At 57.5% G+C, this 19382-nt stretch overlaps 2 protein-coding genes across 2 annotated transcripts in view; both read right to left on the reverse strand.

Moving 5' to 3' along the window:
* The window catches only part of PSMB2 (proteasome 20S subunit beta 2), a 155693-nt gene that overhangs the window by 36439 nt on the left and 99872 nt on the right, over positions 1-19382 (reverse strand). The window lies entirely within an intron of this gene.
* On the reverse strand, positions 7061-8811 carry CUNH1orf216 (chromosome unknown C1orf216 homolog). The gene has a single exon (XM_061449720.1). The coding sequence runs from the start codon at positions 8500-8502 to the stop codon at positions 7681-7683; it is 822 nt and encodes a 273-aa protein (XP_061305704.1). The 5' UTR covers positions 8503-8811; the 3' UTR covers positions 7061-7680.

Consider the following 19382-nt stretch of genomic DNA (forward strand, 5'->3'; position numbering starts at 1 on the left):
ATGCAGCCTTTTGGGCCTGGAGCAGCATCCGGCAGAGCCGCACCACCCCCCTGCACCGGGTTATCAATCCCTGCTCAGCATCGCCAGCGCCGGGCTGGGTCCTCTCCACTGGGAGCCCTTTTCCTACCCTCTGGCCACAAGACAGACCAGTGTGGCTTAGTTCTGCACAGTATCAACACCAAACAGACTCAGCCCAGCACTACTGGCTCCTCTTAATTCGTCTTTGTATTGCTGGTTTTCATGAATTTTTAAGAAGTTCACATTTCCCCCCCGTGCCTCCGCCTCATCCGCCGGGTTTTGATGGGTTTTGGTCCCTGTGCTCTGCATCCTCATCCCCATGGAGCAAACAAAGGGAGGTCAGTTTGGATCTCCCCATCCCCGGGAAGGTTTTGGACGGCTGGAAGGATGAAACCTCCCGCAGCTCAGCAGATGAAGGGGTTATCAGTGCCCTGGGCACTGGGCTGGGTGGCACCGGGCTCCCCTTCCAACCAGCATCACTCAGACGTAACAAACACAGATGGTGCCACTTGTGGGGCAGGGCTGGAGCCGAGGGGTGGAAGGAGGCTTTTGGAAGGGAAAATTCTCTGAGCTCTCAACAGACACAGAAAAAACCACAACCCAAACGCGTTGCTTTGCGGTTTTGCTCCAGTGCAAATTGTAGCCTCCATCCATGACTGGGAACTGGAAGCTGCCTTCTCCCTCCTGGCTGTGTCCAGAGAGCAGAGACCTCAAGGCAGGACAGAGGGAAATGAAGATTCCAGGGTGGAACGCACGGAGAGAGGCTGTGAATGCAGCCAAGCTGGGCTTGTTGAGAGCCGGCATCCCGGTTTGAACCTAAACACAGGTACCCTGGGAGCCTTCATCCACCCAGCCCAGCCGGAGCCTTCCTCCGCAGGGAGCTCAGAGCCTGCCCCATGGGTCACAGCTGAGACAGAGCCTGTCCTCAGCACCCCTGTCCCGTCCGAGCTCAGCAGCCCCCGGGGCATCATCTCCCCCATCCCAGCCAAACACAGCCATCGGAGCAGAGCAGGGAGCCCTGTCTGGGGCTCGGGAGGGGTTTCTTGGGGTCCAAGCAGAACCTTTGTTTTTAAGCCCTCGCTCAGAGGCCCACAAACACGCGGCCTGCCTGGCACACGGATTATTATCCCCTTGGAGGAATAAAGCGCAGCACGGAGGCTTCTGGGATTCAAGCCGATGCTTGCAGGGCTCCAGATCTTCCAGTGCTGATGCTAAAGCCCAGGAAGGCATTCCCTCCAGCGAGACAGCCACTACATCATACGGGGACCGCGCCACGGAATAATGATGTACAACCGGCCTCGAGGCGCTCTGTGCAGCTTGATTGGCCTCAATGGCAGGAGAATAACCGAGAGTTTATTGCTTCTCTTCTGGTGATCTTTGCTCCCAGCTGTTCTGTCGGGGAGGCCTGGATCCCCACACTGCACGTGAAGAGCCATGGGCTGCTGGCAAGGTGCTGAGCACAGCCGGCTCCTGGGATGGGGCTATGCTGTTATGGGGTTATCCCTGCGGGAAAATCCCCCCAGCCTCTGCCAAAGGCAGGCGATGAGACCTGGGCACAGCATGGACTCCTCTTCCCCTGCTCCTATGGGGGCAGTGAGCTCCTGGAGCAGCACCCTTGGCCTCAGCACCCAGCCATACAGAACAGAGAGCACCCATCGGCTCGCCCCTTGGCACCACATCCCCTTCACCAGCACCCAAAGCACCCAGCGTGCGCTGCAGCGGCAGCGATGGTTTCTTCCCACTGAAATCCTGCTGCCTTGGCAGGAAAAGGGAGCACGGGGCACTTTTACACCCGGAGAGCTGCTGGCGATGGCCAGCCCGCGGTGCCATGCCCAGAGGGCAGAGGGCAGACGGTTGCCGGGGATGATTTCCCTTCCTTTTCGAGGAGCCGTGCTGCAAGGGGCCGGATTTCTGAGATTTCCCCATCATTAAAATGTAAATGAAAACAGACACCAAAACAATCTGAATTTCCAGCCGAGTTGCTCTTGCTTAATATTCTACCCCGAAGGGGGATGTGCGGAAGCAACAACATTTCAAAGGGAATCATTAAAGAAGGCAGGCTCAAACTGCGTTTTCATCAGATACCGGGGCAGAGCCCAGCACTTGGGGTCTCGCCCATCCCATCGCTGCTGGAAAGGATGAGCAGGAACGGCTCTGGGAAACAGCAATGGCCAAGCTGGGGCTGTGCTGGGGATGCACTGGGGCTGTGCTGGGTTGTGCTGGGTTGTGCTGGGCTGTGCTGGGTTGTGCTGGGTTGTGCTGGGCTGTGCTGGGCTGTGCTGGGCTGTGCTGGGTTGTGCTGGGGTTGTGCTGGGCTGTGCTGGGGATGCACTGGGGCTGTGCTGGGTTGTGCTGGGCTGTGCTGGGTTGTGCTGGGTTGTGCTGGGTTGTGCTGGGTTGTGCTGGGTTGTGCTGGGGTTGTGCTGGGTTGTGCTGGGTTGTGCTGGGCTGTGCTGGGTTGTGCTGGGTTGTGCTGGGTTGTGCTGGGTTGTGCTGGGCTGTGCTGGGTTGTGCTGGGTTGTGCTGGGCTGTGCTGGGCTGTGCTGGGTTGTGCTGGGTTGTGCTGGGTTGTGCTGGGTTGTGCTGGGCTGTGCTGGGTTGTGCTGGGTTGTGCTGGGCTGTGCTGGGCTGTGCTGGGTTGTGCTGGGTTGTGCTGGGCTGTGCTGGGTTGTGCTGGGTTGTGCTGGGCTGTGCTGGGCTGTGCTGGGTTGTGCTGGGTTGTGCTGGGCTGTGCTGGGCTGTGCTGGGCTGTGCTGGGTTGTGCTGGGCTGTGCTGGGCTGTGCTGGGTTGTGCTGGGTTGTGCTGGGCTGTGCTGGGTTGTGCTGGGTTGTGCTGGGTTGTGCTGGGCTGTGCTGGGTTGTGCTGGGTTGTGCTGGGCTGTGCTGGGTTGTGCTGGGCTGTGCTGGGCTGTGCTGGGCTGTGCTGGGTTGTGCTGGGTTGTGCTGGGCTGTGCTGGGGCTGTGCTGGGGCTGTACTGGGGCTTTACTGGGCTGTGCTGGGCTGTGCTGGGTTGTGCTGGGGCTGTGCTGGGGCTGTGCTGGGGCTGTACTGGGGCTGTACTGGGGCTGTACTGGGCTGTGCTGGGCTGTGCTGGGGCTTTACTGGGCTGTGCTGGGTTGTGCTGGGCTGTGCTGGGCTGTGCTGGGGCTGTGCTGGGCTGTGCTGGGCTGTGCTGGGTTGTGCTGGGCTGTGCTGGGCTGCCCGGCTGGGGGGGGTGTGTGTGTCATGTCCTGGTGCAGTCTGGCTCTGGCAGCGCAGCCCAAATGTAAGAGATGTGGCCAAGTACCAAGGGAGGGGATCCTGCCCCTCTGCTGTGCACTGGGGTGACCCCCCTGCAGCCCCGATCCAGCTCTGGGGCAGCAGCACAAGAGGGACCTGGAGCTGCTGGAGAGAGTCCAGAGGAGGCCACGGAGCTGCTGCGAGGGCTGGAGCAGCTCTGCTCTGGAGCCAGGCTGAGAGAGCTGGGCTGGGGCAGCCTGGAGAAGAGAAGGCTCCTGAAGGGGAGACCTGAGAGCAGCTCCAGTGCCTGAAGGGGCTGCAGGAAAGCTGGAGAGGGGCTTGGGACAAGGGATGTAGGGACAGGCCAAGGGGAATGGCTTGAACCTGCCCGAGGGGAGACTGAGATGAGCTCTTAGGCAGAAGCTCTTCCCTGTGAGGGTGCTGAGGCGCTGGCACAGGGTGCCCAGAGAAGCTGTGGCTGCCCCATCCCTGGCAGTGCTCAGGGCCAGGTTGGACACAGGGGCTTGGAGCAAGCTGCTCCAGTGGAAGGGGTCCCTGCCTGTGGCAGGGGTTGGAGCTGGAGGAGCTTTGAGGTCCCTTCAACCCAAACCAGTCTATGAATGAACCCCCACAGTGAATTCCCCATTCCCAGTTCCCTGTTGCCTCCCATGTCCGTGCTCCTCAGCTGTCTGGACCAGGCTGTGCTGCTCTGTGCCAGATAAGGAGCTGCATGGAAAAGGCTCCTGGATGCTGCAGCCAGACAGAGCCTCCTGCATCCCACCACCCTCCCGGACCTCCCAGGCAGCAGCTGCACGTACGGATCCTACAGGGGCTGAGATCATCTCTCCGGGCAGCCTCACTCCATGCATGGGGAGCAGTGGGGAGGGACGGTGGGACCCGGGGTGCAGAGCCTGGGTGCAGCCTGGGTGCAGCACTTGGGGTGAGCAGAGCAGCCCTGGCCGAGCTCCCCCTGCCAGTCAGGACCAAAGGAAATCCCTTTTCCCCCTGCAAACCAAACACAGGGATCTGGAAGTCTCCAAGCCACAATAAACAGGAGATCCAGGGATGCTTTACGTGTGTCCCATCTCTGGATGTTAATGGCCTGAGATCATTCATTCTCTTTTGCGCTTTGATGGCATCAGTTATCATTCGATTTTATTTTTAAAGCCTTTTTTTAAAGCCCACAGAACACTGGAAAGGGTTAGGACGGATCCCCATTACAAGGTAAAATATTTCCCTCCAAAGCTTCATAAAGACTTGATTTCTTTCTGTAAATGCGATTATTTTAACTTTCACAGAAAGGCAGCATTTGCCAAATCTTGCTTTGCGCAGTAAAACCAGCCCAGTGTTACCGGGATTTAACAGCAAAACAGCAATAAACTCAGAGGGGACCTTAAAAACAAAGGGCCCTGTCTGCCGTGCATGGAAATTCAAACTCGCATGCCCCCGGGTCCAGAGGCAAAGCAATCACATGCAAGCCCCAGCCCCAGTGCGGCTCCCCACTTCTGCTGGGACAGTGGCCTCATCCAGACCCCAGCGGCAGTGCTCAGTCTGCCCCCCAGGCCCGGGCGAGGTTTGGACCTGGAGCATCTCCCCTGAGAGCCCAGGTATCCATCCGCAAGATGTGAATCCAAGCCCTTATCTGTGGAGGTTTGGAAATACAGAGGATGGAGACGTTCTTGGTGTCATCCTCACGTACACCCCTGCCCCAGCCCTGAGCTGGTGCCCGTCCAATGCACCCATCCCAAAGGTTCGGGGTGCACGGAGGGAGCTGAGCTCTGGAGCTGCCCTGGACTGTGAGTGCCCGGGGGGGGGGGCAGAGCAGGGCCCTGGCTCGCCCAGGCTCTGCCTGTTTGTGTCTCCATTGGTTTTCCCCTTGCAGCTGGTCGGGTTGTTAACGAATTCCCAAATCTCATTTGGGATCCAGAGCCGGGCTCGGAAACCCCCTCAGTCGGGGCTGATTCTGCACATCAGCACTGGGCGCCTCAAAGCAGCTCTGGGGGCAGGAGCATCCCCATCCCCGAGGAGGCAGCCTCTTGCTTGCGGGGCACAGCCGCCCCTTTGACGTGCTCCCACGGTTGTTCTTTCGTTCCTTGAGCAAACAATCCGGGTTTCCACAACATTGACCTTGGAAACCATCGTTTGTGCAAAGCATTCGACCAAGATCAACAGAGACCCCCTTGGCCTCTCCGCGGGGCTGCGAGGTCTCGCGCTCCCCTAAACCCGCCGGGCAGCGGGAAATGGGGCTTGGAGCTGAGCACGAAGCCACTGAGGGCTGGGGACAGACCCTTAGGCAGCCCCAGCTGCAGGGCACGTGTGAGGACAGGAAACCACCCCCCCTCTGCCCTCCAGGAACTGCCAGCCCAGCCCCTGTGCCTGTTGTAAGAGGGGCTATCGCATCCCTGAAGTCCTGCAGCTTCCCAGGCTGTTAAAGGAGAAGCAGGAAAGGGGGGGGAAGGTGAAGGAAGGTTCAAAGGCCTGCTGCAGCTCTGGGTTTTTCATCTCTCGTTAATCTCTGCAAGGCCTGAGGCAAAGTCACCTTTGGGTCAATACTCAGGTGTTTTTATCTGCCATCCCCATCTGCCCTCAGCTGCTCCCCATCCCATCCCATCCCGTCCCATCCCAGCCCTCCCGATTAGCGGGTCACAGGGCAGGGTGTTCAGGTGCCTGGGGAATCTGGTCCCCCCCCCAGTTCAAGCCATGCTCTCCCACGGTTAGAGGGCCAATCCTGCACCCCAGGACTGCTGTGTGCCCAGGGGTGCAGGGATGGGAGGAGGGTGCTAAGACTGTGCATGACCCATGCTCTGTGTGCTCCAGCACCCTGTGGTGAGCATGCATGGACCCACTGCATGCCTGTGGAGTGAAAGGGAGGGGACATAAAGGAACAAATCCACCCAGGGCTCAGCTCCTTCACCTCCAAGGCTTTTATTAAGGTGTGCAACATGCCCACGAACACATGCTTGGGATAACAGAACACAGGCAGCAGGCACTGGATACGAGCAAGCAGTGGTAGCAAAGCAGTGAGGGTGCGATGCTGCCGGATCCCTCTGGTCCCCAGCACCGGGTGCAGTGGCCAGCACAGGTTGCTTTGAGCCCAGGGTACCCCTTGCCACCACAACGTCCTTTTGGAAGCAGAGCTCTGCAGATCTCAATGTACCCACAGGCTCGGGCAGCACCAGAGCCTGGCCATGCCCTGGTGTGGGATGCAGAAGGCTCGGTGCAGCCCTGGCCCTACCGGTCACAGCCTGGCCATGGCCGTTTCTTTGTGGTGCAGCAGCATCTCGTGGCCGGTGGAAGCCGGGACCCTGTCCCGGTGAGGATGCAGCCACCCCTCAGCTCCATTGCGAGGGCAGGAAGAGGCCTGGGACCTCAGCACTTCCTCATCGCCCTCCTTTTGCAGGCGAGAAACAAAATCAGTGCCTGGCTTTGCACAGGGGCTACAGGCAGCAGCACGGTCCCCTCCATACAGCGAAACCACCGCACTGCTGCCCCATCCACTTCAGCAACTTCAACAGAACGCGTGTCCTACTAACAGTTAAACACAGCAAACACAGCACCTCCACTGCAGTCTCCAGCTCTCTGTATTCCGTACGCAGTCCTCACCGGGTAAAATGCAGACTAGAAATGGATTCTCTTTGCTTCCAAATGATAAATTAATATAAACACCAACAGCACAAGTTTGCAAGCAGCTTCCTGACCATGCACCGTGTTAAAGCATCTCCCACGACAGAGATGTGCACCTACACACTGCCTGTAAGGACAGTTCGACATTCCCTCCTCCCTAACACTGAATCAAACCAAAAGAACACTGGATTTGAACCCAGCATCCTGAGGTCACTTTTCAGAACCAGTTTGGTTTTTTCTCCCTCTCCATCTCTCTGCAGGAGTTTAGATCTCATCTGCAAAGCTTTCTCATGTGCTTCATTAACCAGTGCACGCAGGCGAGTCCGGAGGAGCAGCTCAGGACGCCTTGCCCACACCACACCACTGTTTCTGTACATGCACGCTGGTGTGAGTGTGATGAGGGGACAAAGTGAGCTTGTGCTGGTGGCCGAGCACATGCGGAGCTCTCTGCCCAGGTACACTGAAAACCTCTGCTGCCCTGAAGCCCTCGAGGTGACACCGCACGGGGCTCACCGCAGGGCCTGTCCCAGCACACGTCCCGGGCTCATACAAGGGACCACAAATGAGATGTATAAGATGAGCCTCATCGTGCTGGCCTCAGCAAACCCCAAGGTCCTGAGGTCCAAGCCGCGCGGTCCCCAGACCAGCAGGACACGGAGCAGAAGGAAATGGATTCCCATGCAGAGGGAACGTTTGGGGATGCTCAGCTACACTGGAGAGAGACGGGAAGGACAAGGTGGGTGCCCCGGTGCCCAGCAGCACTCCGCACTGGCATGCAGCATGGAGATGCCACCAGCCGGGAGGGCACCAGTGGCACCTCATGGGCTGGCGGCGGCGGCGCCGGCAGGGCACGCGGGGCCGCGCTGCATGCAGCGGATGAGCTCCTTGCGGTTATCCAGGATGGTGTCGAAACTCTCCTGCAACCGGTTCTGCTGGTCCACCACCTTCTGCTGGAGGCCGTGGATCCAGCGCAGCAGCGCCAGGCGCCGGTACATCACCAGCTGGATGTGGTGCTTCTCCTTCTCCCGCTCCTTGAAGCGCTCCTTGTCCTGGAGGTGCTGCACGGCCGCTGCCAGCACCGGGAAGAGGGTCCCCTGCTCCGGCTCGGACACCCCTGCCTGCGGTGGGCTCCTGGGGACAGGGACAGAGGTAGGAGGGTCCCAAGTGCTGCCGCAGGCGCTGTCGGGGCTGTCGATGCTGAGGGAGCTGCTGCCGTAGCCATTGTCCTCCACGGGGGAGCTCGGGCACTTGCCATAGCCCCCGGCTGCCTCCTCGCTGCCAGCGCTTTGCCCCCCGGCCCCACCGACCTCCGCTCCCTCGGGGGGGCTGCGCACCCCCTGCTCGGGGGGCTGCGGCCGCGCGGCGCCCAGGCTCAGGGGGGTGTCCCGGGCCCTCTGTCTCTGCGTTAATAACAGCAGATTACCCGATGGATTTGCCGTGTTTTCGCTCCGCCTGGAGCTCTCCTCGGGCGCGGAGCCCGGCGCTGCCCGGCTCCAGTTCTCGTTGCTGTCACACACCTCTCCCACGAAGTTGGAGTTGGAATCCTGTCCATGCCCGGCCCCGGGGGTGGCCGTGTCCAGCGCTGGGTCCCCCCGGCCCTGCCGGAACGGGGCATTCGCCGCAGGGCAGACAGCAAACATCTCGCTGGTGTCCTGCCTGCAAGAGAGATGCGGAGCCGTAAGACGCCTGGGGGTCCCCGGGCTGGCACAGCCAGCACTGACCGGCTGCAGCAGGAGCAATATTCTCTTTATTTGCCTCTCTTAATGCTGCTGCACCCAAGTCACGGGCTTATCCCTTCCTGGCGTTTGGCTGCTGCTCTCAATGTGTCCTCAGGCAACAGCATCCAGAGGTGAGTTCTCACCTGATGATAAAGCCTGAGGCAGGGACCCATGCACCCATCTCTCCTCCAGCCAAAACTCAGGCTTGCACAGCTTCCCTCGGTGCCTGCCTGAGGGCATTGCCAGCACGTTCTGCTCCAGCAACATCTGAGCTCCAAGCCCCTGTGTCCAACCTGGCCTTGAACACTGCCAGGGATGGGGCAGCCACAGCTTCTCTGGGCACCCTGTGCCAGCGTCTCAGCACCCTCACAGGGAAGAGCTTCTGCCTCAGAGCTCATCTCAGTCTCCCCTCTGGCAGGTTCAAGCCATTCCCCTTGGCCTGTCCCTACATCCCTTGTCCCAAGCCCCTCTCCAGGTTTCCTGCAGCCCCTTCAGGCACTGGAGCTGCTCTCAGGTCTCCCCTTCAGGAGCCTTCTCTTCTCCAGGCTGACCCATCCCCGCTCTCAGCCTGTCGGAAGGGATGTGCAGATGCACCGGGGCACGGTACAAACCCGGTCCCATCGGCTCCGCCCTGCGCCCCACAGCTGGGTTTGGGGCACACCCTGCGGCGGGCACGATGCCCAGGCCAGGAGCACGCAGCCCTGGAATCGCTGTTTGCAAGGATGGCACCGGCGGGACGATGGCGAGAACCGGGAGGGGCTGAGCCCACGGGCACGGGCACCATCACCTGCGCTGCCCAGGGCTGGGGGCACCGCTTCAACCCCCGGGGCGGAGGGGGGGGAACCCTGCACCCGCACCCGGCCGAGCCGCGACCCCGCTCCCGGCTCCATCCGCCCCGCCCAGCACTCACCGGGGCTCGGGTCGCTGCTGCCGCCGCCGCCGCCGCGGGTGGGAGCGGAAGCGGCCCCGCGTGGGGACGCGTCACGGCCGCACTTCCGACGGCGCCCGCGGCCCCCCTCTGGCCACGTTGAGGGGTGTGGGGGGGGAGCGGGGCTGCGGGCACCGCATGGGTGCGTCCGTGCTCGCCCGCAGCGTCCCGTGGGAAACAGCGCTGCTGCCTGCTTGGAACGGGAGAACCGCAGAGGTTCCGTCCTGCAGGGCGCCATGGATGGAGCCCCCCGACTCCCCCCCCCCATGCTCTGGGGATGTGGGTGCATCCTGTCGCTGCCCGGACACCCGGGTGTTGGCATCCCTTGGGTACCCGCGTCCCGTCCGTCCCGTGACCCTCAGCTGGTCCCCGGGAGGACGAGGGGGGGCCGCTGGGTGCTCAGTGGGGCCTTTATTCCTAGAGCCGGGGTGTCCGGACGCTGGGAAAGGGGAAGGCTCAGCGACATCAAAGGGTTCCCGCGGGGGTCACATGAAGCCCCGTGAGCGCTGCAGGGGATAACGGGGCTTTGTGTGGCCCGGGTGTGTGTTGGGGTGGGGGGCACGCAGCGGAAGGCGGTGAGACCGGTGGGAGCCGGGGCGGGGGCAGCCGGGGTGCTGCGGACTCCCTGCGTTACCCAGAGCTGCCTCGAGCAGCGATGATCTCACCTCCTGCTTGGTCCACCCCATATGGCCTTCACCAGCATCCCCTGGTAGCTCTGAGGGGAGCACAGCGCCGTCATCCCAAGGGCTCCACAGACCAAGGCCACCCCATCCGAAGCCAAGGGCTCAGCATCTCCCACCCACCCCGAGCGGGAGGAGAGGGGATGAAGGTGCTTTCAGGGTGCACAAAGATCCTCTCTGAAGCTCTGGATTGTTGGAGGTGGGACTGGGGTTGAAGCACGACAAACTGATGTTCCCCCATGATGTTGCAAGGGTTCAGAGCAGTGGAATAATGCTAATAAGTGATAAATAGGTTCTTTTAACTTCTCATCTGCCTGGCAGGCCCCTAGGCAGCCTCTCCTGCTCCCGGCTGCTCCAGCCTCAAAGGCTTCAACACCTCCATCAAGGAGAAATCGGTGGGGCAGGAACGAGAGCTGTAACTGGGGCACTTGGGCTGCAGCACTCCTAGGGAAGCAAAACCTTCCTGCCACACAGGAAAGGCAGAACCCGGCTCAGACGTGTCTGTGAATGGGCAGGAAAGAATCTGGGCGAACAATGGGCTCAGCTTCGCCCTGAGCTGAGCGTTTGCTTCTTGGTGCCCGTTTGTGGCCTGGTCTCAAAGCAAAGCAAAACAGCTCTCACTGAGAGCAAGGAGGAAGGATCCATCCGTTCAGGGACCTTCTCCGGCTGGCTGGGAGGAGGCAGGTCTGACACGGGCCCTTTTCGTCACGGACTTCAACAAGCGAAACAAAACAGGAGTCTGGCTCCTGGGGTTTGCTCCTCTCATCCCCAGGGATGCCGGTGGGGCCACTGCCTGTGGATGTGCAGGAGCCTGCTCCAACCTGCCTTGGCTCCGGCTTCACTGGTGCTGGTGGGAACCTCCCCAGGCCATGGCAGGAGCAGGGCTGGTGCCAGGGTCAGGGAGGGATCCAGGAGCGGCGTTCACAGGGGTCTGTCTCGCTGGCCTTTGGTTTTACTGGTACAGCTCAGGTTCCGGCCAGCACCCCCAGACTGGGATTTGATGGAGACCAGAGGGGTTTGCTGCTCACAATGAAAACAGCTCCGGTTCCCTGCGAGCCAGCTGCCCCATGGACACTGCCAGGGGGGACGGCTGTGGGGAACCCCAATTTACGGTGCAGGAGAGAGGGGACGCGGGGACATGGGGACGGCTGGGCTGAGCCCTTTGCCGGCAGGAGGAGGGGGAAGGTTTGGAGGTAGAGGGGGCTTAGTGATGGATTTCAGAGTCCTCTTCCCCTCCCCTTTCCTTCCCCTGCTTTGTTCCAGAAATAAATCAAAAGCTCTCCCTCCAGGAAATTAAAAATCATTTGAGCAGACTGAGGCAGGACCTGGGGCTCCAGGGCTGGATCCTGGGCGAGATGAGCACCGCGCACCTCGGGGCTCAGAGGGGTCCAGCCCGACCCCCCGGAGCCAATCCAGGACTTCCGCACCAGATCGGCTCCCTGGCACCCTCCCCTTGGGCTCCGCGTTTGTCCTCGCTGCACCCGTGCTCAAAGAGTTAAGGGTGAAGCCCTGCGCTAAAAGGAAACGCCAGAAGACAGAAGTGCCCTGCAGCGCAGGCGGCCTCCCCAGCGGCTCAGCTGAGTCCAATAAGGGAGGAGGGAAAGCTCCCAAAAAGCTCCCAGAGAAATGAAAGCAAACAGCGTCCTGACCCCAGCGCCGCTGCCCCGCCGCTGACTCCCCTCTAATTGTGAACACATTCGGGTAAAGGCGAAGGGGGGGACACAAAGGAGCGGCCCAGGGAGCTGGTGGCTGGGTGGGAGCAGCGGGGCTCAGCACTGGGTCAGCTGGGTGAAGACGTGGCCATGGGGGATGCTGATGGAGGACGGATGGGTGCAGGGTTCGTGGCCGTGGCACATCACGGGCTGTGAGCGGGTGCTCCTGGTGGGAACAGGAGCCACTGGGACCATGGCACTGCTACTGGGACCATTGCATTGCAGGGTTGGGGCTGGAAAACCTCATGTCAGGAGGGCTGGCAGGTCCTCCTGATGGAGAGGGGAGGATGCTCTAAAGGGTTTGTGCTCTTGGCCTCCCTACATGTAAAAGCAGTGCTCTTATTTTCATAGATCTTGGTCATCTTTGTAGGCTGAGGAGAAGGAAAGCATCCCCAGGCTGTGCAAGTGCTCCTGCTCCTCTCCAGGGATGGGCTGGCAAAGTCACCGGCTTTGAGGTGGGAAGCAGGAGCTGAGCATCACTGCCAGCCTGGCCCTATTCCACCTTCATCCCTGTCCCCATCTGATCGTGAGGTGCCCTCACATGCAGTATCCCATCATCTGCATTTCCCACAGGTTCTGCGGCCGCAGGACCTGGGCTGGTCCCTGCTCTACCTGTGAAACAAATGGTATTTCAATCTGAATCAAAGGCAGTGGCAGATGCACTGGATTTGGTGAAAAATGCCAGGAATCTGCAGCCAGATTGGATTTCAGGGAATCCTGCAGACTGTTCCCACAGGGCAGGAGGTCAGAGCCTGCACCCCCGAGGATCAGCCCTCGGGATGCACCAGGGGGAGGAAGAGGAGGAAGTGGAGGAAGAAATGGGGAGCCCAGCAGGGAGGTGAGGGAGGGATGAGCCATTGGGGGTAGTGACACGGAGCCCCATCACCCGAGGGTGGGTTGACCCCATCACCGAGCCGCCTGTGCCGGGGAGCAGCCTCCTTCCTCTTGGCTTTCCCCACCTCCCCAAAAAGGGGTTTATCTTGTTCAGGGGGATGTGCTCTGCCAGGAGTGGGGAGCTGCTGTCCTGCAGGCATTGCCTCTGGGGTTCATCCACCGCTGAGCTACAGAAGGGGAGTATCGATGCTAACTCCAGCCCTTCCATCAGAGCAGGGCCCAAGAAATCACCATTTCCTCTTGGCCTGTGAATCACTGATAAACCCCCGACAGAAAGGTCTCCTTAGGAAATTGTTTGGGAATCAGAGAGGAAGGAGGGAGGACAGGAGCTCACTGCCTCGGGGGTGGCTTTGCCCATGGAGTCACTTCCCTGTGCTGCAGGACCCTGCCTCTGGGTCCCTGTGATTGCTCCGGCCATGGGCCACATCCCCAGCCCAGGGCAAGGGCTCCAAGCTGGCAAATCCGAATCATGGAATGGTTTGGGTTGAAGGGACCTTAAAGCTCCTCCAGCTCCAACCCCTGCCACGGGCAGGGACACCTTCCATGAGAGCAGCTTGCTCCAAGCTCCTGTGTCCAACCTGGCCTTGAGCACTGCCAGGGATGGGGCAACACTTCCACTACTATAATAATAAATAGTCCAAATAATAATATAATAAGTAATACAATAATAATATACTAAAGGCAGAAACACCAATGAATTCTGGATTATGGCTCAGTGTGTGTTTGGGTGTGCTGTTGTCCTCACCAAAACCTAACCATTTCAAGCAAAAGAAGCCACTGCAACGAGCCTCCCCTTAGGAAGGGCAGGTGTAAGTAATTTGGAAGGGGCTGGTGCATTGAATTCAAAAGGGCTGGTGGAACAGGACCTACACAGCAAACAATCCATGCCAGCACTGTCCTTGTCCCATGCTGGCCCCCATCCTGCAGCACAGACCTCTTGGCAGTGATGGGACCATGCCCGTGGATGGAACAGTCACGGCAGCACAACCTCCTGCACCCCAACTGCTGCACACTTGTCCTGAAAGAGAAGAGCTCTGCATTTGGACCTCGTAATGCAGGAAAACTTCAGGATTTTGAAATTTCAGTCTTGGACACGAATCTGATGCATTCCATAAATGCCTTAATTTATCCCTTTGTCACAACATTCAATAAAGGGCTTTATTTCAGCTGCCCTGCTTTGATTAAGAACTGTAGCAGATTCTAACCTGAAGGAATCAACTTATATTGCCTTGGTGGAAATGAAATGTTTGATTGCAGAGAGAACTTTGTGATGTGGAAACTGCTCCAGTGGAGAACTTCGAGCAAGCTTCACCCGGGACAAGCCCAAACATCTGTGAGAATTCAATCCGAGCAAAGCTGGCTGAAAACGTGGAGTTCTGAGGGTACAATGAAGTGCCTGCCCACGTTGCAGCCAGGTGGGACAGTGGTGCCCAGGCTCTGCATCCTGCAGGTCCGGCTCCAAGGGAGGGATGGATCCTTTCCTTTCCCTTTCCTTCCTTTCCATGGCAGGGTGTTTAGATTTCCCTAGGAGAGAGGGCAAAGGGGTGGAAAACAAGAAGGAAAACCAAAATCCTGTGGGCATTTGGGAACAGGAGCACTTTTCCTTAGGGATGGCAGAGCGGGCGGCTGGCAGCCGGTGCTTTTCCGTGCTAATCCCGGGCTCTGGAGGTGCCCTGTGCTGGATGAGGAGCAGTAGCACATTTTTGAGGTCAGAAAGCAGAGTTTTCAGCAATTAGAGCGGGACGCCAAGATAAACCCCTGCTTCCCAGCGGGTCCATTCCCATCAGCCATCATCCCAGCGAGACGGACCCCAGCAAAGGGCTTTCCTGGCAGGAACAGCCTGACAAATGCTCTCTGCATGGGTGAAATTCCCTCCGCTACTGAGGTTATATCTCCGAACAGGAACCAACAATATCCTTTCATTTAGGCTCTAATGTGAACAATGTGCGCTGGCCGGGGGAGGAAGGGAGTCACTGCTGCTCCAGAGCCTTTGAAAGATGCAGGCGGGAGCCAAACCAGAGGGGAAACAAAACCCTGCAGTGATGCAGATGCCGGTACATGGGATCCAGCAACGCACCAGCACCGAGGGTGACACTGGAATGGGCCGTGGTGCATGGCACAGGGACACACAGCGCACCAGGCACCCGTGCCCCAGAATGCTCCTTCAGGCCATCCTGGAGGCAAGAGCCCCATCCACGGGGGTGTTTTGCCCACTGGGGAAAATCACCTTTCTGCTCAACCGGCCTGTTCAGCCTCGTAATTACAATTTCCATAGGGCTGGAGGGTGCAGTAAAACACTTTTAAACTCGTTCCATCACACAGCTCACAGGAGGCACCGCGCGGGTCTCGGTGTGTAATTGATGACTGTAAAACCACTTTCATTTCCGTTTACTCAGGCGCAGACAAGACTAACACAGCAGGGAAGGGAGCACCCAGAGCCGGCACACGCGTGCCCTGCAGCTCCTGGCACTGCTGCTCCAGCACCCAGTGGTTGGTGGCAGCGTCCCAGGGGCTGCAGCTGGTTCGCTCCATGCGGTTTGCAATGGGACTGGTGTGGTTTGCAATTGCTCCCCAATAGGGAACTCTGCTGGCATGTGGCTGATGGCAGCAGCATCCCCATCCCTATCTCCATCCTCATCATCACTCCAACCGCCATCCCCATCTCCACCTCCACCACCACTACCACCCCGATCCCCATCCCTGTGCCTGGTGGGGTGCTGCATCCCGTTCCCACTGGCCACTCCAGTGCTATTCCCTCCTGAGCAAACCCCACAGGGGGATTTCTCCTGTTTACTCTCACAGTGTAGCCATTATGAATATTCACACCCGTGCGGGGAGAGCAGGCACATTCCCCGATGGGGATATCAGTTGGAACATCATCTAATTGATTACATGGAAATTGCTCCTGGTGGAAAGGGAAGCCCTCGCCTTGCTCTTGGTGAATTAATTTAGCTTTTGCCATTCTTTGCTGTGCTCAATTAATCTTGTTAAAGTGATAGAATTTGAGCTCGCACTTCACACACAGGGGTACTGAGGAGGACCTGCCTCATAAGGATGGGTGGTTAAGTAACGAGGGGGTTCCTTTATGTGGGATTGGGGTCCTGCCCTGTGCTGGCCATGGCCAGGACATGCAGGACCAGGAGGTGCTCTCCCCACTGGGGATGCCTGGGCCACCGGGATGCAGGATGCTGAGGCGGGGATGCGCCATGGGTCCGGTCCCCAGCTCTGCAGAGACAAAGAGCATCAGCTCCTGGCAGCTGGCGAGGAGGGACATAATCCCACAAAAGTCCTGCTCCAGGAGGATCAGCGGGAGAGGTGAGGGGCACGCCGGCAAGCCCCCACCATGCCTGCCCCACTATTGACTGCCTAAACAGTTCTTTGGTGATTACAATGTAAATATAGCTTTTCATGGAGTAAAGGCCTTTTATGGGATCCACACACACTTAACCACTTAACCCCGGCGACAAAAAGAGCAGTGAATTAGCTGTTTAGAGGCTGCTCGTGCAGAAAAGCCGGCTCCTGAATAGGATTTGGGGATCTCTGTGTATCAATTGCTATGCTTCAGGGGCCCTCAATGGGGCTTTTGGCGTTCGAGCATGTGCCAAAGGGCTCGCGTGGGTATGGATGGAGTGTCAGGAAAAAAAGGCAAGGAAAAAAGCAGCTGCTTCTCCTTAATAAAACAATGATTTATTCATTGCGACTTGGGGAAGGGGCGGGGGGGACACGGGCAAGTGCCAAAGCAATGCTCCCCCTGCTCTGTGCCTGGGAGAGGCTCAGGGGCTGAGCCTGCCTGGGGAGCAGGGGACAAGGTGGCAAAACCAGATCCTAGTGCAGCCCCAGCCAGGCTCTGCAGCAGGAAAGTGACCCTGGATGGACACCTCCTCACTGGGACCTCACTGAAGCCAAAGGGCTGACAGGGAGCAGAGCAAGTCAGGCTACAGCCCTGCTTTTAGGCCTGCTGCAGATGGAGAGATGGAAGAGGAAGGGAGAGGCAGGGTAGGAATAGGAATGATGCACCACAATGGGGTTTGACATCACCAGTTCCCATTGAAACTGGAGACAGCAGCAGCATCACTCACCCCCTTTTAACAAGAGTCATGGACAAATGCCACCCGCTCCAGAATTCTATAGGGTTTGTGGCTTTGGTGCTGGCTGATGAACATCAAATCCAGCTCCCCCAGCCCTGCTTTTGCTCCCTGCAGCTGTTTGGGGGTCTTTGCCAGCTGCCTTGACCCCATCTAATATTTTCCTTCCTCTTCTCCCTTTCCAGCAAAAAGGGGATGCAGTCAGTGGCAGTAACACCTCAGGAGCTGTTATAGCTTAGATGCTGCAAGTGGCTTTTGGGGTGCTGGGTGAGCATGAGGACATGTGTGAAGGGTGCACATCTTACCATGCAAAGAGAACACACCTCTCGGGTACTGATCTCCCATCATCACATGCACAAGCATCATCAACTATTGAAAATCAATAAGCCAGTGGAAGGGAAGCAGCACAGAGCGTGTTGCATGAAAACAGCCTTGAGGAGCAGAAAGAAAAATACTAGCTAAAAATGAAATTAATCTCTTGCAAAGCTGCAAGATTTGCTTCTCACCCACCCCCTCGCTGCAATCTTTTATGTCATTTTCTTTAATTACAGCTGGTTTAGATCTCTACTGCCTGGAGAAGCATAGCTAGAGTTAGCCATAAATTGGGCTTCTGGATGCTACAAGAGAAAATACTAATCCCCAAGGACTGAACATCTGTCCACATGGAGCATATGCAATGTTATAATTAATATTAATGACTAATAGTTAATAGAGAATGGAACTTTTGCTTTACAGGTCACCTAATAAACCCAATCCTGCTGCAAGCCTCAGACAGAGCTAGTTTCCATGGCAGGAGCTGCTGGGCAATCCGGGGAGGGGAGCCTGCTCCAGGCTCAGCTCTCAGTGATAAAACAGGAGTTGGGGTGTCCTGCTCATGCAGGACCCCTCACTGCTGTCCAGCAGCTCCCAAGCTCCATGGCAGGGGGTTGGAACTGGATGATCTCAAGGTCTTTTCCAATACAAACATTCTACAAGCTCTTCCCTGGCAGGGTAACTGAGCAGGAGCAATAGCCAGAGGGGCCCAGGCATCCTCTGCACCAGCTCTGCCACCGCACAAGGCAACATCTCTGCATCCTCAGTCCTGCAGGATGGGTTGTTTTGCCTCTCTGCTGTTACCTTTCCCTTTGTATGGCAGAAAACACTCAAATCTTGGTTTTTTATGAAGTTTTTGTGCTGTATTTCTGCACTTCTTACCTGCTCCATTTCAGGCAGACTAAAGCCCTTCCTGCCTGGTTCTGCTGCTGTTTTCTGTGTTTCCTTCTTTAATTACAGAGGACCAAAGGAAAAGAAACAGATACTGAAACCAGCAGCAGCTCCATTCCAAACCCAAGTGCATGCTAAAGATGTTTTCATGAGCCCCAAAAAGGACCCTATTTATCACTCCTGGAGGAAAGATGCACCAACTTACCAGCAGGGTGAAAGCCAGAGAGGATAAATAATTGTGACACGGCTGCTCCAGAAGACGCCCTCCCTGCCCCACACTTGGAGGATGCCTGAGGGTCTTTTTGTCCTTTAACCCACACACTTGGGTCTGGGACGAGTGATTAAAGGTCCAGGACAGATGAGGTGCAGAAGCTCATGTGATAAGTGCACACAAAACATACAGCACACTCTTTTTCATGTGTCCACTCCGAGATAATTTTTCACATGTTGGAAATACAGATGATTTTAGCCTGGGTCCATCTGGTTTCCCAAATAACCTGTCTATTTGATAAATAACATAAATTAAATTAGACAAGACAAACAAATAGTTTTTTTTCTCTCCCCCTTTCAGTCTCTTAGCAAAAAGGGAAAAAAACCCAACAAACAACATAAGGGGAAGAAAACATAATTCAGTGACTGCCTTGAGCCCCTGAGGAGCCATGCAGTGGTGAAAGCTATGATTATAAACGTGTCTGCAATGTTAACCTTTAACACAGACCAAAGGCCGTCCCTTCCCCCGATTAATAAGTTCTCCTTTAATTTCTTCACTATCATTTAGGTTCCTAAGAGCTCATTCTGTCTGCACACTCAGCAAGTAATCGTGCATAATTAGGTTAGCAGCACTCCTCTCATCAAGGTGGTGAGTCTAGGAGCAGAGCTCAGATCCAAAAGACTTTATTCTTCTCATCTCTCATGCAGGAAAGGGAAACTGAGGCACGGAGGCGTGTGATTATTACTGCTGCCTATCTCAGATGAAAACCTGGTGACCTACAAAGATGCAGCCACTTTTGCATCTCCTGCAAAGCCAAAACCAAGCAGCATCAGTCCCAACTCTAACCTGTAACTGCAATTAGAAGGGAAAAGTACAAATTAAGTGGAAAGGAGCTCTTCCTTCAGCCCAGGACAGCCCCACAGAGGCTGCATCTGTGCAGGCTGAAATGCACCACTGTCCCAGGGCTGCGTGCAGGACCCTTCCCCACATGTCACCCCTCTCTGCCTCGACCCTCAGGCAATCCTTCCTACCAGCCCCAGACCACTCTTGGCACTTCCAGCAGCAACAGGGGGGATTTTTCTCCCCGTT

The sequence above is a fragment of the Pezoporus flaviventris genome, unplaced genomic scaffold (genome assembly GCF_033815535.1).
Source record: "Pezoporus flaviventris isolate CSIRO_AGI_PZ_B2104156 unplaced genomic scaffold, CSIRO_AGI_Pfla_v1 ptg000008l, whole genome shotgun sequence".
NCBI classification, from domain to species: domain Eukaryota; kingdom Metazoa; phylum Chordata; class Aves; order Psittaciformes; family Psittacidae; genus Pezoporus; species Pezoporus flaviventris.

Bases quoted from the DNA above. Each gene is read 5' to 3' on its own strand.
- CUNH1orf216 (XM_061449720.1), bottom strand. From the start codon at position 8,502: ATGTTTGCTGTCTGCCCTGCGGCGAATGCCCCGTTCCGGCAGGGCCGG.